This window comes from Tyto alba, unplaced genomic scaffold (assembly GCF_018691265.1).
Source record: "Tyto alba isolate M040663 unplaced genomic scaffold, T.alba_DEE_v4.0 Super-Scaffold_41, whole genome shotgun sequence".
In the NCBI taxonomy this organism is placed as follows: Eukaryota; Metazoa; Chordata; class Aves; order Strigiformes; family Tytonidae; genus Tyto; species Tyto alba.
This window is the reverse complement of record NW_024881317.1, coordinates 1774726-1802470: the sequence shown is the minus strand read 5'-3', so window position 1 is coordinate 1802470 and position 27745 is coordinate 1774726. Positions and strand designations below refer to the sequence as shown.

Genomic DNA, 27745 nt, shown 5'->3' with positions numbered 1-27745 from the left:
AAATTAATTGGTAGGCGAATTGGTGTGTGTGTTACAGGAAAAAAAAAAAAGGCTTTTGTTGCGCTGTGCCACGTGCCTCAAACAGCTCTGATGCCTTGCTGTTCCTTTTCACGCTTGCACATTTATAATTTGTGATGTGCATGCAGTTAAAAATGAGAGTAGGTGGCCCTTGAGTCTCTGACTTGGGAGAGTTGGGGGGGAAAAAGGGGGAGAGGGCTCAAGGCCTGCAGCAACTCGGGCTGCTCGCTGTATGACAAAGCCTTCTGGATTGGCAATCATTTTGAGTTGCTGTATCATCAATTAAGACAATATTTCCTTGCACTGTTTGTTGTTGTGTTTTTTTTTTGTTTTGTTTTGTTTTTGTTTTGTCTTTTTTTTCCTCAGGACCTGTTTCTGACATGGAGTAATCTAAGTGTTGTATTCTTGTGAAATACCTGTATAAAGCTGTTTTTAGAACAAACGTGCATGCTTGAAATATCTGTAGGTAATAAGAAGGTGAAGGAAGCTGCTCCTCCCACAGTCCTTCTTGTTTAATAAGGAAAAAAATTGTTATGCCAAATGATCTTGTGGAAAAGCTGCTGCTTCCTCCCTTCCTGTAGCTTTGTTCTGATCCTCTCCCACTTCTGGCTCCGTTGCAGGATATTTGCTGAGGTTCTGCTTTGTTCGTGCCGTTCCTGGGATGATTTCAATATGTGAAGACCTGAAGAGAGAGGATGCTGTTACCCAGAAGCAGCAACAAAGCTTCTTGTCAGTCGATTGCAGAGCAGCTGATGCCGAAGCCGCTCCTGTCTCAGGTGTGGTCCCTGGTCCTTGGCCCCGTTCCTGAAGGAAGACGACGGGTTCCTGCTTGTCTGCAGCCCGAGAAGGTGGCGTCATGGACGTGCTGTTCTGCCGCCTTCGCTGGGGCAGTAAAAACTCTTGGCCAAAGGATAAAAAAAAAAAAAAAAAACCACCAAAAAACAGTGGGTGCCTGTTTCTGCACGCCCGCAGATGCAGCGAAATCCGTCACGGCTCTCAGCATCCCGGGACCTTCCTGCTCCTTAGTCTGGAAATGTCTTTTTCAGGCATTAAAAGCTGAAAGGGGGGTGCTTGCTCCCGATAAAATTCTCTACAACCCCCCCCCCCAGGTGCTCCTTTCGCCGGGAAAAGAGCGGGGTGACGTGTGTGTGTCTCCCCCCCCCCCCCCCCCCCGCCAGGGACGAGGCGCGCGGGTGCCGTAGGTGACGGGCTGTTATTTATAGAGCTGGCTCAGCGCCGGGAGCTGCTGCTGGGGAGCAGGCTGGCGTTTAAAAATACACCTTCCCCAGGCCAGGGGAGGGGTTGGGGGGGATGCAAACCCTTGGCAAACCTGGAGCCTGGGGCCCCCGGGACGCGAGCCCCCCACGGAAAGGCGGTGCCGCTGCAGACGGAGGGAGCTGCCGCTGGCATTTCACGTGCTCGTCTTTGGGTCTTGCGCTTCAACCCTGGTCCTGTGGTGGTGGTGAGAGCCCTGCGTGGGCCTGGCACGAGGGTTTGTTTTTTTTTTTTTTTCACTTACTCCATAAGCTTCTGCATTGCCGCGGAGGCAAACGCTGCTCAGCTCTACCCCAGAGCATCAGCAAGCAGGGCAGAGCGCTTGGCTGAGTAAAGGAAACTCGTTTGAAAACAAGTCACTTTTATTTTATTATATATCTCTATTATATATATAATATTATATATAAAAAATATTTTGTTTTCAAGTGGCAGGAGTCAAGTTTTGTGTTAGGCAGGGATTGCACACCAGCGCCTCGAGCCCCACGATGCCCACAGCAGGGTTTGCAGGATCAGGCCTCTTCAGTACAGGTCAAGGCGCAGAATTAATTTATGATTTTATCTGATAAGGGCGAGAGCCACTTCTCGTCGATGGGGTCAGGCAGAGCAGGTTAGGAGAGCTCGTTTTACTGAGGCTTTCCCTGGCATGAGCCATGGGTTTGTGAACCCGAGTACCCATGTGGAGCCGCTCGACTGCTTCCCTTGGGCTGTTTTGAGCTAAATTGATAAAAGCTGTTGGTGTAAGTAGCTTTAACCAAGTAACTCAGTAGCTGCAAACCCTCTTTTTTACGTTTTAACCCAAATCCAGGGAAGGGAAGTGCTGATGCTTTGATGGCGGGTGTCAGTCAGGAGCAGCCCGCGGTGGGGAATGGGAATTTTGTTCCTAGCAAGTTTTTGACTGAGTGGCCATAAAAATGCAGTTTTCCTTCCCACAGGGACCAGCTGGCTGTCTATGGCGAGGTACAGCCCCATGGCTCGGCCGGGGCTGGGTGACGGCCGCTGTGCCGGGCCCTGGCCACTGCTGGGTGGGAGAGGTGTATTAAAAAATAAAAATGTATGTACAGATACACACACAGACACACAGACGTACACACACAGACAGACACAGAGACACACAGATGTACACACATACAGACACACACACACAGACACAAAGACAGACACACAGACAGACACAGAGACACACAGACACACACACATACAGACACACAGACATACATAGACACACAGAGACACACAGACACAGACAGACACACACAGAATCAGACACACAGGCATACAGACACGCATACACAGACAGACACACACAGAGACACAGACACACAGACACACACACATACAGACACACACACAGACTGATACAGAGACACACAGACACATAGAATCAGACACACACAGAGACACACAGAGACACATACAAACACACAGAGACACGGAGAGACACACAGAGACACAGACACAGACATACAGACACACAGAGAGACACACAGACACACAGACAGACATACGGAGACAGAGACACACAGACATGCAGACACACACACAGACAGAATCAGGCATACAGACGCACAGACAGACGCAGACACACACAGACACACAGATACATACAAACACACACAGAGACAGAGAGACAGAGACACACTTACAGACATACACACGCAGACACAGACACACACACACAGACACCCAGATACACACACAGAGACACACAGACACACATACAGACACACAGCTCCTAGCCAGCGCACAGTGTCCCCAGAGCTGGAGGCGCTTGCTCGCTCTCACACACACACTTCCATACGGATACCACACCCGTACAGGTGTGCATAGAGATATACATGTGCATGTACATAGAGCTACACGTTTGCACACACATGTATGTAAACATGTACCCCCTTCCCCCCCCCACCACTGGTGCACCAGTTTGCCCATGAGCATGGTTTCGCACGCTTGGAGGCTGTATATACACACACAGACATATGTATGGATATATGAATAGAGCGTATATAAAAAATATACCCACACCCATGTGTGTGCACTTACACGTGGCTCTGGAGCGGGCTGGCAGCAGGAGGGTCCCCCCCCCAGCCCCCCTGTCCTTGGGGGGCCCTGCTGAAGGCTCCAGCCCTTGCTGGGAGCTGAACCCCAGGCAGGGAGGGGACAAGCGGCCGCTCTTTTTATAGCACCAAGGGCTGAGATGCTTTGGGGCAAATGCTTGAAAAGAAATTAGTTATTTTTTTTTTCCGCCCCCCCCCCCCCCCAAGCAATAAAAGGTTGGCCAGATGCCGGCAGTAGCCCTTGCACAGCCTGCCTACGCGAGTTCACCGGCGGGAAGGAAAATTGGCTGAGCATGAAGAAGAAAAAGAAATCAATCTGCGCCCTTTGGGCTCTTTGGGGCCGGGGGAGCGCTGGCCTCGCCCCGGGCCCATGGAGCCCCCCGCACCCACCTTCCTACCTGCACGGGGATTTCAGCTCCCCGGGGTGCCCCCGCACCCCAGCCGGGCCCTCAGGGACAGCCAAGACCCGAATCAGTCAGAAATTCTGCCATTACCAACGCCCATCCGAGGTGAGGATGCTAGCAGTGAAAATCAGATTTTTTTTTTTTTTTTTTTTTTTATTCCCCCCATTTTATACAATGAGTGGGGCTGATTCTGCAGCACACCTTCCTCAAGGTTTGCAAAGGCTGCACACCCCCCTGCCCCCCCCCCTCCCCCCCCCACTTGACAGCATCCATGTAAAACCGGGCTGCAAAAAACTTGCATCCCATCATCAAAAGGTGGAGGAAAAAAAATCCGAGCCCCATCCTCCTCCGCTGTGTCCCCGAGGGGTGTGAGCAGCTCTCAGCCGAGCCGTGGAAGTGGGCGAGCACAGACGGGGAGGAGAGGCTGGTCATTTTTAAAATACTGTGGTTTTAATCCTTAAAAAATACTAAGACAGTATTTAACAAACTTCATTACACATCCGGCGGACATATGCTTTCTTTCCATCCATAAAATTAATATTAGCATAAATAATTCTGTTATGCAAAAAGAAAGATTTTTGTCAAACAGCACCGATCATCCGGTTTCGCGTGACACCAAGTATGTACAATTATAATACACGTGTGGCCCCTTGCTGGACACAAGCTCTTTGACACTGCTCAGTTTGTAGAAAACACTTCAAACTGGTTCATAGCTGTTTTTTAAATTTTTGAATTTTTTTTTTTTTTCTCTCCTTTGCTTAAACAGGTAAGTATTTTTAGAATAAGTATGTACAGCTGGACACTGGAGATTTGCATTAAGGTGCTTTAATTTGCTATCATTTGTATTCAGTGCATCAAGAAGAAGACAAATTAAAATCTCCACCCAATTGCTCCGGTTAACGAATGCAACGCAGTTTGAGAGCTGTGACCAGCAAAGCCCAGGGGTTTGCTACAGCTCAGCCACGGGAATGAGCAATCCTCATATTATTTTTTTTTTTTTTAAGAATATTATTTTTTACAGATTTTTTTTTTTTTTTTTTTTGCAGCCCCATAGTTTGCCCCAAGTTACGGGGCCCGTTGCCTCGGTGGCCCCTCTGTCCCCACGCCGCTGCCACCTCCTTGCAACCCCAGTTGGAAGCCCCTCACCGTGGCACGAGGCCACCAGTAAGGGTTGGGGATTTTTGCTATGTGTAGGATGGCGTTTTTGGTTTTTTGTTTTTTTTTTTTTTTTTTTTGTTTGTTTGGTTTGCTTGTTTGGTTTTTTTTTGTTTTTTTTTTTTTGACTTTTGGACCTGTTTAGGTGACTTCACACACGGGGGGTGGGGGTGGACTCTCATCTCGATGCAAACCCAAGTTGAGCACCCTGATCCCTCAGCATCGAGGTGAACCTCTGCTCCGTAACCGGCGAGGGGCTGGGAAGGGGGTGCAGGGGGGTGGGGGGGGACACCCGGCGCCCCCCGGCAGCATCACTCCAGCCCCTGGGCGCTCCGCTCCCGCTCCGCCGCTCGCCTGCGGCTCCCGCTTTTAAAAAATCCAAGCTGTAGGGTTTAAAGAGAAAGAAAACCCCACCATTACTTCAGCTGCTTGCTGGGAAGCGCCTTCCTTTTAACGGGGGTACTGCCAGGAGGTTTTTGGCTCTGAACAGAAATAATCGGGAAGCGGAAAGAGGTTAGAGGAGCTTTTTGTGCTGTCTGGCGGTGCCGAGGGGCTCGTGGGGCTGTGGGCATGGAGCTGGGGGGAGCTGGGGGTCCCGCAATGCGTGTGGCTCAGGGGCTGCTCACCTTCCAGAGCGCGAGGACGAGCAGGGCCAGGAGCAGGAGCCCTCCTAACGTGCTCCCCAGGATGATCCAGATGGGGATCTGCGACTCCTCCGGCTTGGAGATTTCAAACGTTATCTGCAAGGACAGAGCATCAAAAGACGCCGCTGGTGCTGGGTGGAAGAGCCAAGCGGGGAACCGGTGTGATGGTGGGGGGGTGCTGAGCATCCCCTCCTTGGGGAGGATGCTGGAGCTGCTGGGGGTGGGGTGGGGGGGGATGATGCCCACCCCACACACCAGCGATTTGGCTCAGCTTTTCCCCTGCTGAATCTGGCGGTGCTGGGACCGGAGCTGCCTGGCTCGGGTCACAACTGCACCGAGTTGCTCGGGGCTCTGCAGAACGACTCCAGCCCTATCTGCCAGCCACAGGGTTTTTCCCGCTGGGGTCAGAGCGGGGTTTTATGCAGCATCCCCAAAGCTGCCGTGTCTGTGTGTGACTGTCCTCCCCAGGGCGGGGGGGGGGGGGGGCCTCACCTGACGGCTGGGGTCCTCCTCACGGAAGACAAAGGGGCTCCCGAAGTGTCGCTGGAGAGCAGCGTTCATGGTGAGCTTCAGTGACTTGAACTTCAGCTGCGCAAAGAGACGCTGGACGTGAGCACTGGCTGTGGGAGAGGAACACGTCCCCCCCCCTCACAGCTCTCGTTCCTCACCCCCAGCTTCACATCCATGCCAGGGCTGTTGTGTGCTGCATCCGAGAGGGAGGACAATGCAGGTCAAGTAGGGAGTGTGGTTAAATTGCAGCAAAAAGAGCTGCTTGGGATTAAATTCCCCACAACGAGGTGCTGTGCAGGACGTTGGCTGCACACACTAACAGAATAAGTGGGCTTTGAAAACAAAAACAAACAAAAAAAAAAATCACCTCACACGTGCCTGGGCTTGCTGGGAGGGAGGGCAATCGCCGGAGAGGGGAAAAAAAGAAAAACCCAAACCCCATGTTTTTGTGGTGTGAGGGCTCCTTTGGGGGATTTTTCCTCAAAAGCTACGTGCCTGCTTTGGGAGAACTTACTGCTTTCAGAGACTTCATCCACAGATTGCCACGCAAGCGCAAATTCATCTCCTCGTTGGGGGCTAATTTCACATTGCAGTCGATGGAAACGATGTCGGAGTTGCTGTGGTTCTGCGAGGGGAGAGGTTTGTGGTGTGGGAACGTCGCGGCTGAGAAAGGGCTAAAAACCTCCTGGGGTTCTCCCCAGGCACGGCCCGAGGGGAGCGGGATCCATGCACCCACCCTCCCCCGTGGGGTCCCTCCATCCCGGGGGTTTCTCTCTGGTTTGGTGGCTGTGTGGGGCCAGGATCAGGCCCGCAAAGGTGCGTACCAGGTGGGGGGTGCGGGAGAGGTCCTCCTCGGCGGGTGTCCTCTGGTAGTCCGTGGTGTTTCCCCAGATATTGCAGGTCGCGTTCTCCTGCGGGAGGAGGCGATGAGCTCCGAGCACGGGGATGGGGACCACGGTGGCCACCTCCCCGCATCCTGCCCCGTGCTCAGCACCCATCCTGGGGTGCTCAGGGGACCCTGGCACCCGCCTTGGGATTTACCGGTGGCTGAGCCTCTCCCCAGCAAAAATCACCCTGGCAGCGAGCCCTGTCCAGGACACCAGCCACGTGTGCTGGGTGACAAGGGGACTTTGCCAGAGCTGCTCTACAAAACGCCCCCGGCGAGGCCAAATCCATCCATAAATCTTCCCACGGGAGTCCCGCACGGCTGTGGGGGCACTGGGAGGCTGGGGATGCCCCGGGGTCTGCTCCCAGCCCTCTCACCATTTTAACGGTCACTCACGCCTCCAGTTCGCTCCAGGCACAGCTAAGGCTTTCAAGACCCTCAAGAATTAATTGCATACTGGAGGGAGGTCTAGCTCGGGGAAATATTTGGACTAAACCCTTTGGCCGCTACCATTTTCCATGTTTCCAGCCAAGCAGAAGGGAGAAAGCCGGGCAGGAGCCAGGGCTGTCCATGCAGGTGTGAGCGTGGCGTGGGCTTGCAAAAGGCTGGGGGGGGGGGGGGTGACCCGCCGTTGGGTGGCTCCATCCCCACCCCTGGTACAGAAGGGGACCCGCATGGTCTTAATGGGGATGAAACCCCCTTCCTACCTGGTCCACCACGAATTCGGTCAGGAGCAGGAGGCGGTTGCCCGCCCGGGTGGCCACGGGGACGGTGAGCTTGATGGTCACCCCCTCCACGGGGAAGAAGCCCAGGTTCTGCAGCTGCGAGGGCAGAAGCCAGGGATGCGCCTGGGGTACCAGCGTCCCGCGGGATGGGGACCAGCAGGGTGACCACGGCACATCCCACCTCCAGGATGGGGCTTGGGGGGGGGTCCCTCAGCCAATTTAACCCCCCCTCCTTACCTTGAAGGTGCAATGAAAGGGGGGGCCGATGCGGTCGTATCTCTCCAGGGAGCTGTTCGATCTGATTTCGTAGTAGTCCAGGCTCGACGCCCTGTCGTGACGAAGGAGGACAAGTCGCGAGGTGGGCTCGGGGCAAACCGAGCATGAAGCAGCTCGGTGCCCAGCTGCCCCCAGCCCCTCCGCGGGCAGATTCCCCGCAGGGGGGGACTTTCGATCTGTCTGGCCCCATTTCGGATGGAAACCATCGTCTGGCTCCACCTCGTGCAAAAAAAAAAATTTAAAAAAAAAAAAAATAAAAAAAAATCAGAGGATTTTCACACTATTCTGCTTCTGCTGTATTTTCCCTTTCTTTGTAGAATTTTTCTCGCTTTTTAAATATAACAGAGACATCTAAGGCCCTGGTCGGAGGTTTGAATGTCACGTGTAAGTCAGAGGAGGGAAATCACATCTCTGTCTGGCAGCTGGAGAGGAGGGGAAGGAGCTAGCAGCATCTGATGGGTGCCCGTGGGAGCCCGGCCAGGATCATCTGCGATGGGACGCACGCTCACCGCTGTCACAACATGACATGCATGGCCCAAAACCCTCCATCCTCTTTGAAATTATTTCCTCTTTTTTTTTTTTTTCTCCCCAAGGTGCCCAAATTTGAATTTTTTGTGCTGTTACTTTTTCTCCAAGTTCTCCCTTCTCCCATAAGGGCAATTCTGTCATTTGTTAAATTGAGAGCCCCCGGCTCCCCATAAATTTTAAGTATTAAAGTGGTTTTATTTTCAGTGCCCCACTGCCTCTGGTGTAAAAAAAGTAAAGTGACTGAAGGTCTTAAAAATCTACCAAGAATTACAGCAAGCAAAGCCAGGGAATGTGCTTCTGGGGTCCACATTTTTTTCTTAAAATCAGGTTAATAAATTATCGTCTGTGTCTTAGCTCCCCGCTCTCCTTGGACCGAGGACGTTCTCTGCTTTAGTTATCGTTGATGCCCAAACCCTTCCACACACATCCCTCAGCTGAGCTTCTGGTGAGATGATTTTTAGTGGGATGGCTACCGGCCCAGACACTGGCTAGTAACACATGTTATGAACATTATTACCTACAATAAGTACTTTTCCTCTTAAAAAACCCCAAATTTCCCTCACACCTATTTAATAACGCTTGTGCATTTAAACTTTATGAAAGCCCAGCACCTCGTTGCTCCTTGCTGTTGATTTTTATGAGGACCCGCTATATGGGATGCCCCTGATTTTACAGTTCCCTCAGCCCCTTTTCTAAGCAAATTCCCCAAGTTGAAGCTCAATTTGTGCTGGGCTCTGTTTGAACGCAGCTCCCATGGGACCAGCCCTGGTTTTCCCCGAAAGGCACCCTGCGAGCCGTGTCCCCCCAGAAGCTGCGTCCCCTTCCAAAACACTCACCTGGTGAAGAGCAGGTCGGCTTCGTACTTCAGGTGAAAATTCAGGTGGGCAAAGTTGTCCTCCTTGGTGCTCTCCTTCTCCTCGCTGTCACTGAAACAGCAACGAGACAAGCGGGGGGGTGAGGCGGGAGCTGGCTCCCCTCTGATTTTTTTTTTTGGGGGGGGAGTGGGTGGGTCATAGGAAGCAAGTGGAAAAGGGCTGATCTGCTTTTTGGCCAAAGTGTAAAGCGAAGTAATTTTATTCTGTAACTTTTTTTCACCCGAGGCCATAGAAGTAGATCATTTGGAGAGAGTTTTCACACCCAGCAGCCTTAAAGCAGTGCAGCAGCCCCGGCAGAACAAATCCTCATCTGCTCTAATAATTGATGAAAAATAAAAAAAACTCACCACCCTAGTGAGATTTCACTTGGCTGTCAGAAAATTTTACCTGTGCGGGGCAAGTAGGTGAGAAGAATTTTGCGAAGCTGTTAGGATTTTTTCCCGGGAGTGTTTGCAGTTGTGAAGGTGGGTAAGAAAACAGCAGTGGCTGGAGACCCTTCTTCAACTGCACAGCTTCCACGTGTACAGGGAAATGATGGATATGAACATATAGATAAATAAAAATAGCCTGGTTTGTGAATACAGGGCTGCCCACTCTATAGTAACCCATGGCAATCGGGTTTCCTTGTGGTTATTCCCCGAGTAAAGGCTCCAGCATCACCTGTTGATCTCGCAAACACAGGGAAAGGAGATAAACAGCCATTAACCTGTTGGCGACTAGGTAGATCTCCATGCTTTGAAGGAAAATTGACTTGCTGAATTCAAAATCCAGGCGAAAAGCTACCTGTGGAGGTTGGAAACAGATTGGAGAAAATATTAGGGTGGAAAAAAAAAAAAAAACCAAACCCTCAAGTGCTGGCCAGGGATTTGCAGGATTTGCTCTCAGCCCCGCATGCTGCATTTTTTTTTTTTTTTTTTTTTTTTTTTTTTTTGCTTTGAGATTGGAGAGGCAAACGGCTCCCCTGCTCCCTCCTTTGGAAGAGAAACCCTCCAGGGGACCTGCAGCGAGAGGCCGCTCGCTCCCATCTGCGGCACGGGGTCGGCTGGCGGGGGAAGGCAGCCGGAGAGAGGCCAACAACAATAAAATGTGATAAATGTCACATCTGCGAGAGCTGTGGCAATGACCTCAAACTGTCTGGGACTGCACAGCTGAGTATAATATTAAAGCCTCCGCTGCTCTTGGGCCAAATTTCCATTTCCAGCTTGTCTTTGTTTTGGCAGGACCTGGACTACCTGGTGCCACGCAGATGCATTCTCAGCCCCCGTAGGTCACGGGGAGTCGGGCTGCTGCACTCTTTGTACAGCCACAGGCATCCGAGAGGGCTTTTTTGGGAGCTTTAAAGCCTAGCGAGGTGCCTGGAGCTCATCCATCATTATCAAGCTCCTGACAAAGAAAGGCTTCAGACAGATATGGGGTGCTGGAAAGATTTTATCATTCGATCTCGCTTGTATTGGCCCCTTTTCCCACGGGGGGGGGATGCAGGATGGGCAGGTGGAATTTCACACGGAGCCCTGGTGACTGTTCCTCGGCAGCTCCTCCTTTTTTCCTTCCCCACCTTCGTGCTGCGTCTCACATTTGCAAAGGGGTTTACGGCATCTAAAAAATGATGCTACCTGGATCTGGGCTCGCCCCAAGTGCTGGGAAGCGCTGTGAGCTGCGGTTTGGAGGATGCTACCAGCCCGAGAGGGCTTGGGCAGGTTTGGAGGAGGGTCCGGAGGGACCCTGGGTGTTGAGAGCAAGGAAAACCTCTCAGGCAGGGAAGGGTGCCTCATCCTGCGAGAAAGGAGCTCGGGGAAGTTACCATCAGTGGTTTGAAGCCAACATTAAATAAGCTCCGAAGGACTGGAGTCAAATTCTTCGACTTGGAGGAGTTGGGTTTGGTTTTGGTGCTCTCCTAGCATCAAGGCAGCTCCCTAACCATCCCAGCTGCCCAAACGCACCTTTCAAACACCAGCGACGGACAGAAAAAAGGGAAGAAACCAAATGTTTATCTTTAAAAATCCTGTTCAAAGCGCCCAGCCCGAAGACAGACGGATGCGGCCCCGCGGCCATGCCGGGGGCAGGGGGCTCCTGTCCCATGGGTGAAGCCTCGCTTGGGCAGGAGGGAATAGCTTTACCTTGGCCTTGGCTCGGAAGAACGGGTAGCTCACGTTGCATACTTTCTTGTTGGGGTGTTTGTCTTCAGTCATGCAGTCAATGTTGATGTCTGTGTCATCCTAAAACGGGATGCAAATTGTCCATGACACCGGGCAAGAGCCCCATGTCCTGGCTCTTTATGAAAGCAGCAAACGTGCCCACGAAGCTTAAAACAGGCTTTAACATTCGGAAAAAAACAACCAAACCAACCAACCAACCCTGCTTGCCGCAGGCTGGGAATCCTTCCCATGCAGCCGAATTTCCAGGACCATTCCTGGAGAGGGCCATTTCTAGCAAGAAACTTCAGCTTGCTGATATAAACCCTTTTTATAAATTTAACTACAACAGTGAATGAACGAACTCAATTATTCTTGGCACTATAATTGGGAAGAAGAATATTTTTCTGTGATGAGGAGTCACAGGGAAGCATCAAGAGATAACAGGAGCTGTTATTCTGCATGGCCGCCAGCTAAACAGTAATATTTAATTTCCTTGTCTCAACAATTTCATTTCTGCTGCTTGAACACCTTCCAGCTCACCAGCCAGGCTGGAGAAGCTCCTGCCCATCGCAAAGCCCGAGCGCAGGCTGCGGCGGGATGGGACACTGACCCTGCTCTGCCTCCTCCGCTGCCAAGCTGCAGCAACCCTACTAGAGGTTGTAGCCTGGTTGTTTGCAAGTGTCCATCCCCACCATGAGGTGATGAGATATTCCAGCTTTCGGCCCTGCGTTAGACCCCACAAGGGTCTTTTTCCGAGCTGCTGCCACTGGACGAGCTCGACCCAGGAGCTGAAACAGCCCAGCACCAGCTGGAGGGAAAATGCCTTAACAGCCGTCAGCAGCAGCCTGGAGCTTCCTCACTCTAATCTGCTGAGATTATAGACTTTCTGGGGCCACAGCTATTCTTTATTTGGGTCTCTGTACAGCCTCCGACACAAACATCCATCCCCTCCAGTTGGCAATTTGTTTATTTGTAAGGACTGGCAGCCAGGAACCCATTAACTGTGATGCTCCTATGACCAGCTACAAATATTTCCTGCAACCACTCCTGCACGGTGCTTTCTGTTACGGAGCACCGTAGGGTTTCTCCCCCCCCCCCCTCAATTAATTTGGAGTAACCTCTCAGAAAATGCATTTTTCTCATTTTGTGGGCAACGTGCCCCACAATTTTCCCTTGGCACGGCTTGTAGAAAAACAAACGCAGGACATGAGGTCTGCGGGCGGGTATGAAGTCATTGGGGGGGGGGATGAGGGAGGGCTCAGCAGCATCAGCAGATTTTCCCAAACCTCGCTGGGAAAAGGGAGGATTTGCACCGAGATTGAGCGAGCGGTGGGGGGGCATGGAATATTGGGGAGGGTGGGAGTGGATGGGACATGACGGGCTCGTCCAGGGGACAGCTGTAGAAAAGTGGCATCGCCCAGCTCGATGCTGAGCTGGGGCCACGTTCCCGTTATCAGCCCGTACTTCCAGGAGTCATATCTCAGCTGCAAAACTTCATCCCTGACGGGAACTTGGCCGTGTGCAGCGAGTATTTTTAAACTATTGGAGTAGAAAAATAAAGAGGGGAATAATTTCATCTGCTTTTGACCTTCTTTCAGGCTCTTAAAATTCAAAAGCTTTTGTATTTCCAAAATAAAGAGCCGCGAGGGCTGTAAGTGCTTAGAAACTAAGCCCAAACCCATGGTTGATTTATGAGGGATGGAGACGTTTTTGGGCTCTGGTTTAGGGCACAGTTTTCTCATCCGGCTGCGATTAGAAGCACCTTTGGAAATCCCCGGATCTCCCCCAGCGGCCTCACCTTGGGGATCAAGCTGGCGAACTGGAGGTTCCTGGAGAAGGAGATGTTGAGGACCGTGCTGTAGGCGTTTTCGCCTCGGTTCTCCAGCGCCGCCTCCACGGCCACCCTCCTCCTGCTGCTCTCGATGATGAAGACGGAGGTGTCGAAGGAGAGGCTGAAGGCCGTGCAGTCCGGCGGGGCCCTCCGCAGAGCCCGCCGGCAGTACTCCCTGCAAGAGGAGGGCAGCGGTGCGGGCGAGGGCCGCCGGCAGCGCCGCGCCAAGACCCAGCCCCGGGAAATTTTTTTAGCGTAGGATGGCAGGAGGCAATCCCTGCTCTCCCTCCGTCGTGCTGAGCCCCTACGGAAAGAGGAAGCACAAATTCCTCCCGCGGATCGTCACTGCCCTTGTGATTTTTGGCTGACGGTGCCTGGCTTTCTCCAACCCAGCCAGGAGCTCTTAGTACAGCTGGGGTCTAAGGGAAAAAATAGCTCCCGTGCCATTAGCAAAGGGTAAAGCTGGCGTTTAGTTCCAGCCTGGCTGAGATCTCTCTCCCAGCAAGTTTACCAACCCAGACTGTAGCGGCAGCGGCATTTGCTTTTGCAAGCTTGACAGGCATTTTGGAATTTATTTTCTTTATGAAAAATAAAAAAGGAAAAGAAAATATAGGATGGTGCCACCTTCAGAGCCACCTTCAGCTTCTAATGGCTGGCCAGTTCAAAGGAATAGCTCAATTCCAACAAATCACCTCAAAAGTGGTGTTCTTGGCAGAAATCACCTCCATATCGGCTGCTTTCCTAGGGCACCATCCAGTCCCCACTGATGCTGTTGGGAAAGCTCCACAGGCTTCAGGAGGGACCAGATTAGAGGTCTGGCACCCTGGTAGACCACAGGATCTGCCCATGGTTATTTGCAGGACTCCAGCCGCTATGATCCATATATAATCCCTACCTACAGCTCACTTTAACCTCCCACAGCCCAGCCAGGGTTGCTGGGGGCCCCGGACCCCCCTCCTGGTTGAGCCCTGGGTCACAGTCTCAGGACCAGGAGCTTTACAGGAGACACAGAGCAATAAATGCTGAATTACGGGATGCAAGTAGTCCCCAGGTAGCAGTGCTGGCCATGAGCTTGGTGCAGAGCCCACTCCCATCGACAGGAGATGGAGATTCAGGCTCCTGTGCTCCTAGATAACCTTTAAAAGCTCTTAAAGCCATGAAACGTAGCCTATAATTATTTCTGCTGCATGAGTCAAGCCTGTAATTGCCAAGTGGTTAATGCCAGCCTTGCATTTATTCCCCCTTGTTATTGACTGATTTGTCTCCCCGGGGCTCATCACCTTGGTATCAAATATTAGTTGTTTTGTGGATTCCCTGACAAAACACTGATTTATTCCAGGCAGGGAGCAGGCAGAGGCTCAGAGCCCCGCTGCGAGCGGAGGTGCTGAGGAGCACCTCGTGGTGGTGGTGGATGAAGGGCCAGTAGCGATGCCAGAATCTACGGAGAAGGAGTTGGGGCTGGGTTTCAGAGCCCTCCACCACCCCCCCACACCCCCCCAGTTTGTGATACTGGTTGGGAGGATGTTCTGAGCAACCTACTCACATGGCACTGGGCACATCGCTTCGGGCATCCAGGACCAGATCAGGGACGCAGTGCTCATCCTCATTGCACCCGTTCCAGAAAGGGACCTGAGGGGGACAACAAGAGCAGTTTGGTGATGATTTTGTGCCCGGGGGTTGTACTCCGAGGAGAAGGGACACGGGCGGCGATCCCAGGACGCAGCAACCCCCCCCCCCCCACGCATCGCTACCACGGGAGGGATCGGGGATTACGTCCCTGGGATAAAGGAGCAAATGGTACATCCAGAGATAAATCTGTGGAGCAAGAGCCTGATAAAAAACACCCTGGGAGGACGGTGCTGCTACTTACCGAGACCTTGAGCGAGGTGGGCCAGCCGTCATCCAGCATGGGGCCGTTCTCGGGGTGCTCCAGCTCGTAGTCGACGGAGAACGCCACCGGCTTCACATAGTCAGCTGTGTCCTGAGGCAAACAGAAAGCATCGTTGAGGACAGGGCTCCTGCTTGTGGAGAGGCAGCATCAGAGAGCAAGGTAAGGCAGAGCTCTAGGCACGCGCAGTTATTTTATGAAGGAAAATCCTTGCAATCTAGCGTACTTGGTGTGCACTCATCCTATCTCTCCAGCTAACCCTTTCCCAGGGACAGGGACAACCCGAGCTCAGCGTTGCTGCTCAACAGCCATCTAGAAATACGTGTCTGGTGATGCTGGAAATGTTTCACCCTGGAGATGCTGGCTCGGAAAAGTGGATGCTCCAGGGTCGGGGCAGGGGGGATGTCCCCAGGGGTGACAGACCTCTCCTGCAGCCCTCACCCAGGGATCCTATGGCTGGTGACAAAGCTGAGCCTTCCCTGCATTGCCCCAGCTGCATGGGGCGCACTTAGATGCTCTGAAGCGTGATAGTTCTTGGGCAAAATCACAAGCTCCATCTTGAGCTCCAGACTCTATTTTCCCAGAAGTTCACGGCGGTTCAGGCCGGGGCTTGGGGCCGGGCCAGTCTGGCAGCTCGGCTCTCCCTGGCCTCTGCAATATTCTCATCATTCACTGGGAATGTTTGATTTTGGCCAGGTTTGTGCATCAGCTGTTCCCTGCGAGCGATGCAGAGGGTTCTCACCAGCTCCTGCACCCAGGGAGGGGGACCCTGATGGTTAGAGGGGTTGCAGAGGGTGAGAGCACTAGGGACTGGCATGGAAGAATTTGGTTCCCAATGGAAAAAAAAAAATGAGTTTTCACTGATTTTGGAGCAGGAGGACCGGCCTGACTGGGGCCTCCCCTGGGGCATGGCTCGTGGAAAGGAGCAGAGGGCAAGTTGGGGCTGCAATGAAGTCAGTGCTCAGGGACCCAGCAGCTCCATCCCTGACCACATCAAACCCAGCACGGAGAAGTCCAGGCACGGGGACGAAGCTCATTTCCAGCCCCATGAAGCCCATCGAGGCTCCTCCAACCCCGTCCCCGGCTCGTCGCTGTTTTGTGCAAGGTGGAGAGCATCTTTGCTCGGGGGGCTGCTGGCTCCCCTCCCAGGGCGGGTGGCAGAGGAGGAAGACCCCAACCTTCTCCTCCTTCCCACTCACCAAGACGTGGAACTGGAGCCGGTCGCAGTGCTCCTGCCCGGCGAGCAGCACCAGCCCCTTCTGCGTGTGCCTCTCTCCGCTCTCGTCCAGGTGAGCCCGCGGCGTGTACCTGCGCTCGTCGATGGTGGCATCATACCGCAGCGCTGGAGGGAGAGCAGCACCGTCAGGGCTTCCCCCTCCCGGGGTTACACTCCCTATATAGCAACACCAGGTCAAAAATGGGCTTTTGGGCCCTATTTTCCCACTGGAAGGGGCATGCCAGGGAGCACGCTAAGGTGAAAAATAGGGAAAATCAAGTTATAGTTAGCGCTGCCTGTTTCTAACAGACATTTCTTTTGGGCAAAGCTTCTGCTCTCCAGGTCAAATGAGGAACTCCAAAAATTCATTATTACAAGACATTGTAAAATCTGTGCAGGATATATAATTATTCGCCTCATATATTCTCGTGCTGGCCTGTACCAGTTCTGGAGGTACTGTACCCTGGAGCACTCTCCTCTCCTAGGTGCTTTACTGGAGATCGTTTGCTTCAAGCAGGGCTGTCAAAAAGAAGCCGAAGGTCCCCAAGCCAGCGCCAAGCAGGGGGGGATTTGCACCCACTGCACCAGTGCGATGCAAAATGTGCAGAAGCAAAGAGCAACCATCAGCCCCCCCACCGCACACATCGTCCATGGGCTGGCTCTTCTGGGTAGAAATAAGTGTAAAACTAAATAAAGAAAGAAAACCCCACCCAGCTTTTTGTCCCGCAAGCTCCACAGTCGTAGCAGGAAGGAGGAAAACACTGAGTTTGGAAGTACAAATCAGGATTCTTGCTCTAAGGGATGGGAGATTTTCCCTTTGGCTTTGCTCAAGACCTGATTTTCCTGTGACAGTGTTTGCTGCCGGGTTGCAGGGGGCTGAGCCACCACCGCTTCCCCCGGCTCCAGCTGAGTCACGGGCATCTGCCGGGAAGACTCGGGGTCACAGCAATGGGCGAGGGTTTAATAGCAGAGCTGGCCAGTAACTTCACAGAGCTTCCCCGGGATATTAGGGAAACATGCACATATGGTCGGCAGATGTGTCCTGCCGCTGCAGCGGGGAGGATGGATGAGTTCTGCAGGACACGGTCCGGGCACGTCCTCTCCCGTCGTGGTGACAGCCCCGTCACACGTACTGCGGCAAGAGGAGCTGCGGGAGAGCTTGGCCACGGGGTGTAGGTGAGAGAAGAGGTTAAACACAAGCAAGGTTGTATCTTCGGGGTGTTTCTTGGTGGCGCTTAATGGTAGCGCATCAGCCGGGATAGGGACAAATTTATGGGTGAAAAGGGACGTGGCGGGCGGCATTGCGCACGCCTCCAGACATGCCAAACTCCTGGATGGTTTCCCTTGGCAGAAGCCGGGTGCTCCTGTGGGGCTGGAGACCTAAACAACTCGTGAATTGGGTTTTTTTTTTTTTTCACTTACCCACGCTGGCCGTCTGGAAGTGAGCCGAGAGGAAGACGGCGGTGAAGCAGATGAAGGCCGACATGCAGGTGGCATCCTTCCCGTTCCGCTTGCAGTCCTTGGTGAAGATGTTGATTTTGGAGGGCTCGAAGCGGATGCTGGCGTTGATCTGGACCACGCTGCGGGACCTGCGGGGCGAGCAAGGGTCTCAAGACGTGCTGTGGCATGGGGTGGCCGCACACCTCCGCAGCACCCTCCAAAAGTCTCCCACAACTCCACATTCACCCTTTGCACACCTCTTCGTCCGTTTTCTCAACATCAAGAAGGTGCTGAGGAAGACCAAAAGCCACCACAGCATGCTGCTCTACTGTCAGCTCATCTGTGTAGCATTTGAAGAATAAAATTTATTGCACAAATTTGCCTCCTGCTTATGCTAGTGAAGTAACTCAGCACCCAGAGCAGGATTTGACCCCTTGTGTGCACATCGCACTTTCCAAGGCGGACCCCAGGGTGGCTCATCTCTGCTGGGCACAGCTACCCTCCGTCCTAACAGCTCCAAAGGACTTTTCAAACATTAATCAATATTTGAAAAGATGAAATTGTTCTTATTAAATAAGAACAGAGGGAGCCTGGGAAAATCACTACAAATCAATCAACTGGTTTGAAACTCCTGGGAAACTAATGAAATTCAATGCAAAACCAACTCTGACATCCTTCTAGGGCCCAAGGGCATTGAAATCCCACAGGCCCACCAGACAGGGGGGATCGTTTTTGTGGAAAGATGCGTCAGATTTTTGGGAGATCAGTTTTCCCCTGAAAAAATGTCAGCATTTTGCAATGAGCTTCGGGCAGAGGAGAGTGCCAAATGAGATACAGCTAACCACAGCAGCACGGCGTTGCCCAGAGAGCCGACAGCCAAGTCTACGAGCCCGTCCTCGTTCAGGTCCAGTTGTCCGTGGATGCTGCATCCAAAATACATCAAGCCCGGCGCAAGGTCTGCAGCCGCTATCCGCTGAAAAACAAAAGGGAGAATCCAGGCTGGGTTCCAGCAGGAGCATCCCTGCCTGTGCAGGAGGGTTTGCCACGCTGACCTCCACCAAGCTACTGAAGATGCCCCTTTCCAAGCAATTGCACCAAACGTCCAGGGGATGAGAACAGTTTCTCTTTGGAGACACCATCCAGAGATTTCTGCTGAATTTACTCTGCATTTTCAGTGTTCCTCACCAACATGAGAAATATTTTATCTATAGTAATCCATCGCATTGAGTGCTAAGCATTGCCCCTAATTTCAAGCACGTTTTCCATATACTCTACATTTGCTTTATCTCTGACCCCTCACAAGAGAAAATATCCAGCAATAATAATTAACAATGCAAAACCGCCTGTGGATTTATTGTGCTCTATCAGTCCTTAAAATGGGCACAAAGGACATTTATTCTGATGAAGGACAAGGACAACTGAAGCACCCAGGAGCTGTACCTGCTTGTACTTCTTCAGGATGGTCTCTTCAAAGCCGAGGAAGATGTATATCGCTCCTTGGTGCTCGTCCTCCAGAGGTGCCCCAACGACAAGGTCGTTGTAGGAGTCCTGGTTGAGGTCGGGCACAGCGGCGATGCAGGAGCCGAAGCGGGAGTTCTGGTAGCTCTGCAGATCGACGAGGGCACCGCTGGAAACGAAGCGGTTCTGCTGGGCCAGCCAAAGAGAAAAGGCAAAAAAAAATATCGCCCCAAACCCATCAGCAGCAGGCCTGGCAAGAGGAGAAATCCCCCCAAAGGCAAGCAAACAATGCACGCTCATGCGTGAGCAGTTTCTCGAAGGAAGGGGGTGGGAGCCCTCCTGGGGGGTTCCTTGGGAAGGGATGAGCCCGGCACCAGCCCCATGCCTGCTTTACCTTCCTTCTATAGCACCCTACGTAAATAATTTCATAAAAACTTGTGCTTTAGATCTGGGGACTCCCGCTGCTTTGGGCAGGCTCTGCAGCTTTGGCTATAAAGCATGACCCACTCGCTGCCCCACATGCCCCCAGAGCCTGATGGATTTGGCTCAGAAACTGCATTTCGAGCCAGATTTGAGGTGGCAGGAAAGCTGGTCCTGCCCCAGAGCGCTGCTGGGCACCGGGGAAGGGGACAGTGGTGGCACATGTCCCATCTGTGCCCTGAAACAACGATGGGGTGACCGACATTTGCTGCCCCCCACAACCCCCATGCCTGACCCAGCCTCCAGGCAGGAGGGTGCCCTTAGAGGGAATGGTTTTGGGGGAGGCAAAGCGGAGGGGAACTGTTTCTCTGGAGGGACACCCATGTTGCAAAGACCCCACCTTACACCCCGGGCATCGCCTCCTCGGGGCTGAAAAGCTCGCCTGGCCGGGAGCAGCGAAGCCTCAAGAGGAGGTGGCTCTGCTCCAGTGCAGGCTGGACTCCCTTCGCTGGCAGCGAGCAACCCCCCCGAGATTGTTTATAAACAAGAAAATCAGAGAAATCCTCCTCCAGTCTCGCAGCAGCCTCAGCAGCAAGGCGCTGCCAAGCTCTGTTGCCTTTGGACCTCGTTTGCTGGAAGCTGGTGGGTGAACTCAAGCTCAGAGCCACCCCGGGGAGGTGACGCGGGGACACAGATCCCGTGCTAGCACCCAAATTCCCTGGCCCCTGCCACGTACCTCCCGCAGGGCGTAGACATAGACCTTCCCCCTCTCCCTGCCCTCGCTGAAGTACATGGGGGCTCCCACCAGCAACACGTCGGTGACGCCGTCGCCGTTGACGTCGAGGGAGTTGATCTCGCTGCCGTAGTAGGAGCCGATCTGGGGGAGACAGAGGAGGGGGGATGGATGGGAGCAATGCTCCCGGCGTGCAGGGACACTGCCACCCTCCCCGGCGGGGACATTTCAAGCCCTGTCCTGGCTGCAGCCACGCAGTTTGGAGCTGCGGATGCAGCGACAGCCAGGGCATCCCCAGCTGCCCATGGACGTGCTCCGCCGCCGAGCCGTTTAAACAGAGCAATCTGCCAAATGAAGGGGGACGGACCGACGGAGGAGCACGCACGCCACATGGCAAAAAACAGCACGGCATCCTTGGCGTTACCTGCTCGCCCTTCAGCGCCTGGTGGATGGTGAGGTTTCGGTTGTTGTGCATGCTGAAAATGATGACTTTCCCCGTATGGTTGAACCTGGGTGCTCCCGCGACGTAAATCCGCTCGTGCTTGGTGGAAATGACGGAGGAGACGGTGTAGCCTGGAAAAGGGGGGGGGTCAGGGCAGGGGGGGTGAGCACAGCCGAGCAGCTCCCTGCCTGCTCCCAAATGATCTGCTTTCCATTAGCCCCCAGCTGCTGACACAGCTCTGGCCACCTCCCAGATCGGGAAGCGAGAAACCCAGATTTCTTCAAAGATAAACTAATTCAAATAAACCCCAGCGCCCTGACCCTGGGCTTTGAGCTGCCTGCTCTAGTCCTGCCTTACACCCCGAGCAGCACAGCTGTGCCAAGAGTTTTGGCACAAACCCCACGCAAAACCCTTCTTTCGTCGAAGGTGAGTGCAATTCCCAGCTTGATGAGTGTTTTGCTTCACGGCTCACATCAAATTAAACGAAGGCTAGCAAGGTGTGTGCACGCCGCTGCTCCTTCGAGACCTCGGCAACACCGTGCCCGAAACCAAGCGCGAAGGGCTTTGCTGATGCTCAGTGTGAAAATCCCCAGCCCGAGAAAAGCCGTGAATCCATCAAGACTCGCGAGTCCCTATGGAAATAACCCTGCGTAAGCCAACGGCCCTGAGAAATCCCTTTTTCCTACCCAGATGGGTTATTTTCTGTGCTGGGATCACTGACACCACACATCGGTGCAGTGCTTGCCTGTGGTTGCAGATGGGTTTATGTAGGAATATAATGCTGGGGCTGCAAAAATCCTATTTTTCAAACCCAGCTCCAGGTTTCTGCATGTTCACAATCAGTTTTAAATGCTACTTAAATTATTAGAAATCCAAAGCATGGACAACTATAAAGCTGGATTGGATCACTTGGGGTCTCATCCAGTTGAATTTTGAGTATTTCCAGGGATTATCAGGGTTTATGGACCCCTTTCCCTGGGCATTGGCCCTACCTGGGATCTCTGTTTTCCTAAATATTCCCCTCCTGGGGGGGATATTCCTAAACCAAACATCAGCCTTGAGACCCCCAGGTGCTGGCGCTGGGTGAGGTGGGCTGCTCCACCGCAGGATGCACCAGCGTTTCCTTAATATTTCTGAATTTCTTACTCCAGGCAATGGGAAAGCCAGAGCCCAGCCGAGCTCCCACATACTGCCCTGGGCACCCCTTGCACAACCTCAGCCGTCCCTGCTCCAGCCGCTCACAGCTGAGCCCGGAGACCCTCTGCTGTCACCCCAAGAGATGACCCACGTGTCCAGGGGCTGTTCATGTCCCCAACCAAGGGAAGAGCCCCAACACGCCGGCGGGCGACCCCGCAGCATCCCACCCCGCTCCCCGCCACGGGGCAGCTCAGCCTGGCACCCACATCTCCAGAGAGAGGCTTCACTTTGCAAACCAGGCTGATATTTTTACTCCGGAGCTTCGACAGCCGCACATGGAACGGATTAACCCAGCAGGTATTTCCTCCCTAGGCATGAAATTTCATCACTGCTATTTAAACCATTCCAGTAAGCGCTGTAGATGACTCGGGCTGGCTGGTGCCTGAAATATTTCTGCATTTAAATCACTTTTGCGCCGCACACCGTGGATTGACACTGGACTCTTCCCAGGTGAGGGATGCTCACGTACGCCGCATCCCTGAGCAAACGGGCAACACAGGTCTCGCACCGACGGGAGCTCACGAGCAGCCGGGCACGGCACCGCCTCTGCTGGGAGCACTGGCTGCTATTAGTCATTTAAGAAATATGTTCTGCTTCCTATTATTAAGCGTAAAATCATGAATCCAGCCCTGGCAGCAGAGCCTCATTCAGCTTTCTCACCTAAATACGCTCCGTGATTTTTCAGCTCCTCTGGGAACTCTTGGAGATAAGATTCCCGCAGAGGAATGACCTTCCCGCTGCTGGTTTCCTTCAGGACGGCTCCGTTCCAGTCGTAGGCACCCACTGCCCCCAGCAAGATCCCGTCCTGTGGGAGAGCAGGAGTAGTTTGAGGGTATTTCTTGCCAAATGGAGACAATTCTCCCCCCTCACTACCCACATGGGTAAAGCCGATTCACTCTGAGATGGATGAAGGGACTCGATGGGTTGGTTTTGTGTGAGAACACATATGGGGGTCCCTAAAAGCCCAACTCTTTGCCTATATACTTATTGAAGGCTTCAGAGTACAAAAGAGAAAACCAGCAAACGGTCCCTCCCAGAAATCACACATTTTACTGAAAAGGTGGGGAATCTCAGAAAGGGGGAAGGAAGAAAAAAAGAAAAAAAAAAAAAAAAAAAAATCAAGCAAACCATTCTCCAAAGCACACCTGGAAAGATGGAGATTTTTAAACATGCTGGAATGACATTTCCACCCCATCCATCTCTTTCCAGCATGCTTTTCCTCCCCAGGAAAACCCCGAGCAGAAATGCCTGCTGGCTTCTCGCTCGGATCTGCCAGCCCGCAGAGCCTGTGGGTGGAAGGGGGCTGGATGTCCCCTGCACCCCGGCACCCACAGGCACCCTCCTCCACGGCACATCCCAGCACGTCTTTCCCGAGAGGTCGTGGCACCAGGAGGAGCTGCTGCAGGCTGGTCTGAAATAAGACACGGGTCTCCCAGCAGCTCCCTTCCCCAGGGGATAAACCAGCAGCAACAGCATTTTCTTCCTCGTGCTAATGTTAGCGATTTAGTTTCACAATTAATAACTTGCCCAAAATACTCATCTCCCCACCGGCAGCTGCTGGTGATGATAAAAAAAACAACCAAACAAACAAAACAAAAAACCACGGGGTTCCTGCTTGCACAGGCAGGAGCAAAAAAAAAAAAAAACCCACGTTTTCTCTCTTACTTCCACAACATGCGATGAAAATCCAGTCTGGGACATTTCCAGTCCAAAGGAGATTTCATTCTTGTTGGTTCCTAAATAAATAAATAAATAAATAAATAAATAAATAAATGGGAAAAAGGGAATTTGTATTTAATGGAGAGCTTTGCTTTCCTGGAGGGGCTGAGCAGTGTCTTGGTGCGTTGGGGTGGGATGAGCGTCCACCTCTAATCCCCTGGAACCCAAAGGACCACAGTTGCCAGAAACGAGCTCGTTTCTCCCTAAATCACCACAATTACACAAACTCGTGCTGATAACAGGTAGTGGGAGCTCTGCTGTGGTGTGGTTCTCTCCTTTCCTAGCTGTGAGATCACGCAAAAATGTGGCTTTAGAGGATTTTGCTTCATAACCGCGACTGGGTGAAGCTTCCTTCCGCAGAGAAGTGTTGGGTTGGCTCGACCAAGGTAACTGCCAAACTGGTGGGGAGTTTGTGAGCCTGTTTGGCCAAAATTCCCCCAATCCCCGAGATATTCAATTTTCAGTGAAAGCCCTCCATCTTCTGTTTCAATTGTTCGTCCCAGGATGCTCTTTTCCTATGAAATGTAGATAAATTTAGTTTTGGCGACCAACAAGCTTGTCACAAGGCGGATAGAAGAGCTGTCATTTAGAACAAAAATATTTCCTGATATTTGCTTTCAGCCAATAAATCATAAAATCCCACATTATTCCCACAACCCTGCAATGTCTGCCACCCCAGGGAGTCCCTGGCAGTCGGGTTTTGCCTGTTTATGACCCAGATGGGTTTGAATGGAGTTTGATGGATGAGAAAGATGCTGACACCCATTTACCCCCACACCAAATTTCAAAGCTTTGCTATAAATGCCAGAGGCACTACAGCTCTGCAAATACCGGCGGCCAGAACGAGGGGTGTCCTGTGGAGGAGAGGGGATCTGTGCTCCTGATGCTCGAGGGATGCAGAGCGCTCTAAATAAAGACATTTCTTTATACATGAAGATATTCAAAGTGTGGTTTTGGGTGCTGTATCAAACAGATATCAGGGAAAGCCCGGCGTGGCCTGTTCAAATGCAGCAAATTGAGGACTGACAGCATGTCTGGCACAACCTGCTGCAGCCTGGCCGGCTGGGACGTGTCAGGAAGGAGCATCACTCACCTTCCAAGCTAAATATCCTTTCCCCCAGTGCATCCACAATGTCTTTGAGTGCTGCTTCATCTGTGACATTAAAAAAATGCTTGTCATCCGGGTCGCTCGCTATAAATTTTATCTCGTTCAAAAAGGCTTCGGGATTGATTCCTCTTCTGTTATAATAACCCAATACCTAGGTTTGAAATAGAAATGTAAGACTCGGGGGTTTTCAAGGGGTGGATAGAGCTGTCCCAAAGCACCTGAGGGGTTTCCACGTGGAAGGAGCCCAACAGCCTTGGCATCTGACACCCCAGCGTGGGAACAAACCGAGGAGCAAGGAGCTGCTGTAATTCCTCCAGGCAGCTCAGGCTGGGCACCCAAATTTCATGAAGGGTGCCCAGTATAACAGAGGGTCCTGCCTGTCCCCAGCTACCGCGCCTGCCCCAGCAGCCAAATCCCAGATCCGAGCACCCCGCCGCCTCCTGCAAAAGCAGGGCCAGCAACAAGGATCCCTGCAAAGGCGCCGGGAAGGTGGGAGGTGGGCTGCACTGCCAGCCCCATTGCTTCGGGGTGCACAGAGCACCGCCGAGCTCTGGCAGGGCTTTTGCACCCAAAAGGGTGTCGTGTGTGCTGCTGTTCCCCTCAACTTACCGCCACCGCGTATCTGGTGACGTTGTCCTTCTCGCTGTCCTCGATCACCTTCTCCAGGTCTGGGCTGTCGTGCGACTCTCCATCTGTGATTACAATCATTACTCTCTTTGCCCCTTTCCGGCCACCTTTCTGAAACGCTTCCGAGCTGCAATTGAAGAGATGCCCTGGGCTGCTCAGCCTCGCCGAAACCGCCGCGGCTGCCAAGACGCGCGCCCCGTCGCCCGCATCCTACAGCGCCCAGCGGGGTTTGGTGGGCTGCTGGCCCTTGGGAGGGCTGCGACCGGGTGCAGGACCCCCAGGAAACATTTCAGGACTTTAAAAGGGGGTTTTATTTTCCACCGATGGAGCTGGCTTCTTGCAGGAGAGGAGACTTTAATTCAGCAAAATGCCCTAAATGTGCAACGGGAATACCGGTCGGGCTGTGGATAAAAAGGCGCCGCTGCTCCCGGGTAATGAGGAGCTGGGGCTGTGGGTTGTGGCTGTACCGAGCTCCCGGGTACCTGAAGGGGATCTGCAGAAGGGCTACGGTGCCTGGGGCAGACATGGGGTCACATTTAGGGGCTGAGAATTCAGCTCTGGGTGCTTTAGGAAGAAGATACATTTTCAGAGCCTGCCTCTGCACCCTCAGTCTGGTCCAGCTGCAACCAAGGACGGAGCAGTTTTGCAAAGCATCGTTTGTAAAGCATCACTTAAAGACCGAGCAGTTTTGCAAAAGCATTTTTAGCCTGGAAGTATCCCCCGCTCTCCAAGCAGCAAGGAAAAGCAGAGGGGGAGAGAGGGAAGAAAAACAAGGGGTGGTTTGAAACTTGTTATGAAGAGGAACAGGAAGGTGAATGATTTTTACCGAGCAAACTCTATCCCATAGGCAGTCCTGGTTTCTGTACCTCCTCTTTGCTCTATGTGACTGGCAGCCGCTACCACATCTTTTACAGACCTGTAGTCATTTAAATGAAACTCATGGACGACATCCTCTCCGTACTGAACAACTCCGACCTAGGGATTAAAGGAATATTCACAAAGGATGCCAACCACCCGCTGCGCAGCGAGGGCCTGCAACACAACAAGCACGCTTTGTCAACCACACAGAGTAACAGCTGCCCTTAACAAAAAAAAAATCAATCGCTCTGTCCCCATTTGCACCAGTTCTCCCTCTATGGGACCACTGAAAAGGGCTGGGTTTATTTCTATTTTCACCCCTGCCCTGCTATAAAGGTTTGGGGTGATGCAGACATGTTGTGCCCCAGTGTGGACCCACAGCAACTCCAGGTTGTTGTGCAAATTGTTGAGGATATCCCTGCATAAATCCCCGCCCCAGTCAGCCCATGATTACTAATAGGAAGAGGCTGGAGAGTTCTTCACAGCTGCAACAAGATGCCTCAGCACAGGGCAATTCTTCTGTATTTCCACATGATTTCATCCTCCCCATGCCTGGCCAGGACGTGGGTGCTGCTCTCTCCGTAGCTCATTTAGGGGCATTCCTGTGAGCATTATTTCCACGGGCTCAGCTCTAAAATCCATACATTGAAAGTTTATTCTGAAAAAGCGTGGTGCCAAATTACAGCATCTTGGCAGAAAAGGGACATTGAAAAGGGCTCCTGGGCACGGCCAGGGGACTCTGTGTGACACGGGGGGACGCACAAGTTTTGCAGGGGCTTACTTGTATCTGGCCGGGGCCAATATAAAATTTTTTCAAGATGTTTATCAGGAAGTGCTGAACTTCAACCCAAGGATATATGCTGTTTGATCCATCCAGAACTATGATTATGTCCATGTACGTCTGGCATCCTGTGAAAAATACGCAGTGTGTTATTGAAAGACCTTGGCAGCTCTTGCAAAGGGGAGATTTATGGCTTCATTCCTCGCAGTCGGGTACTTGCTCTAGTGATTTGTTTGAAAAAAAAAAAAAAAAAAAATCTTATTTCAATCATTCATAAAGACCTTTGGGCTTCAATAAGGTAGAGAGAAGCCACAAGCATCCTCTCTGCCGAGAAAAGACCGGATAACTTTCTAAGAAAAACACTCGGCGGTATCTTTTCTGATTCAGATTTGGACCTTTATCCGGTCTAATATAGTTGCATACTTCAAAGAGCGGCCTGCTGCAGGCAGGATCCGGCCTCTGTTCCTCCTGCAGAGCAATGCTTTACCCCTGAGTCACTCCTCAGCCCTGCCTGTACTCGCCATATAACGCAAGACGGGTAT

The 27745-nt window shown here is 52.5% G+C and overlaps 1 protein-coding gene across 2 annotated transcripts in view; it reads right to left on the bottom strand.

Moving 5' to 3' along the window:
• Window positions 1–4179: 4179 nt before the first annotated feature.
• The window catches only part of ITGA11 (integrin subunit alpha 11), a 48845-nt gene continuing 25279 nt past the window's right edge, over window positions 4180–27745 (bottom strand). Inside the window, exons 6-30 of one of the 2 annotated variants that reach the window (XM_042804329.1) lie at window positions 27204–27331; window positions 26391–26539; window positions 25547–25691; window positions 24923–25088; window positions 23776–23846; window positions 22771–22915; window positions 20896–21044; window positions 20475–20615; window positions 19301–19507; window positions 18703–18833; window positions 17843–18009; window positions 16404–16546; window positions 15187–15297; window positions 14860–14945; window positions 13284–13491; window positions 11468–11566; window positions 10057–10133; window positions 9312–9401; window positions 7909–7999; window positions 7654–7767; window positions 6885–6971; window positions 6575–6685; window positions 6043–6138; window positions 5533–5646; window positions 4180–5289 (exon numbers count right to left, since the gene is read on the bottom strand). In XM_042804329.1, the coding sequence (XP_042660263.1) occupies window positions 5218–5289; window positions 5533–5646; window positions 6043–6138; window positions 6575–6685; window positions 6885–6971; window positions 7654–7767; window positions 7909–7999; window positions 9312–9401; window positions 10057–10133; window positions 11468–11566; window positions 13284–13491; window positions 14860–14945; window positions 15187–15297; window positions 16404–16546; window positions 17843–18009; window positions 18703–18833; window positions 19301–19507; window positions 20475–20615; window positions 20896–21044; window positions 22771–22915; window positions 23776–23846; window positions 24923–25088; window positions 25547–25691; window positions 26391–26539; window positions 27204–27331 (3098 nt within the window). In that variant the 3' untranslated portion in view covers window positions 4180–5217. The remainder of the gene's footprint in view (window positions 5290–5532; window positions 5647–6042; window positions 6139–6574; window positions 6686–6884; window positions 6972–7653; window positions 7768–7908; window positions 8000–9311; window positions 9402–10056; window positions 10134–11467; window positions 11567–13283; window positions 13492–14859; window positions 14946–15186; window positions 15298–16403; window positions 16547–17842; window positions 18010–18702; window positions 18834–19300; window positions 19508–20474; window positions 20616–20895; window positions 21045–22770; window positions 22916–23775; window positions 23847–24922; window positions 25089–25546; window positions 25692–26390; window positions 26540–27203; window positions 27332–27745) is intronic. The other variant, XM_032994212.2, reaches the window with a different exon arrangement.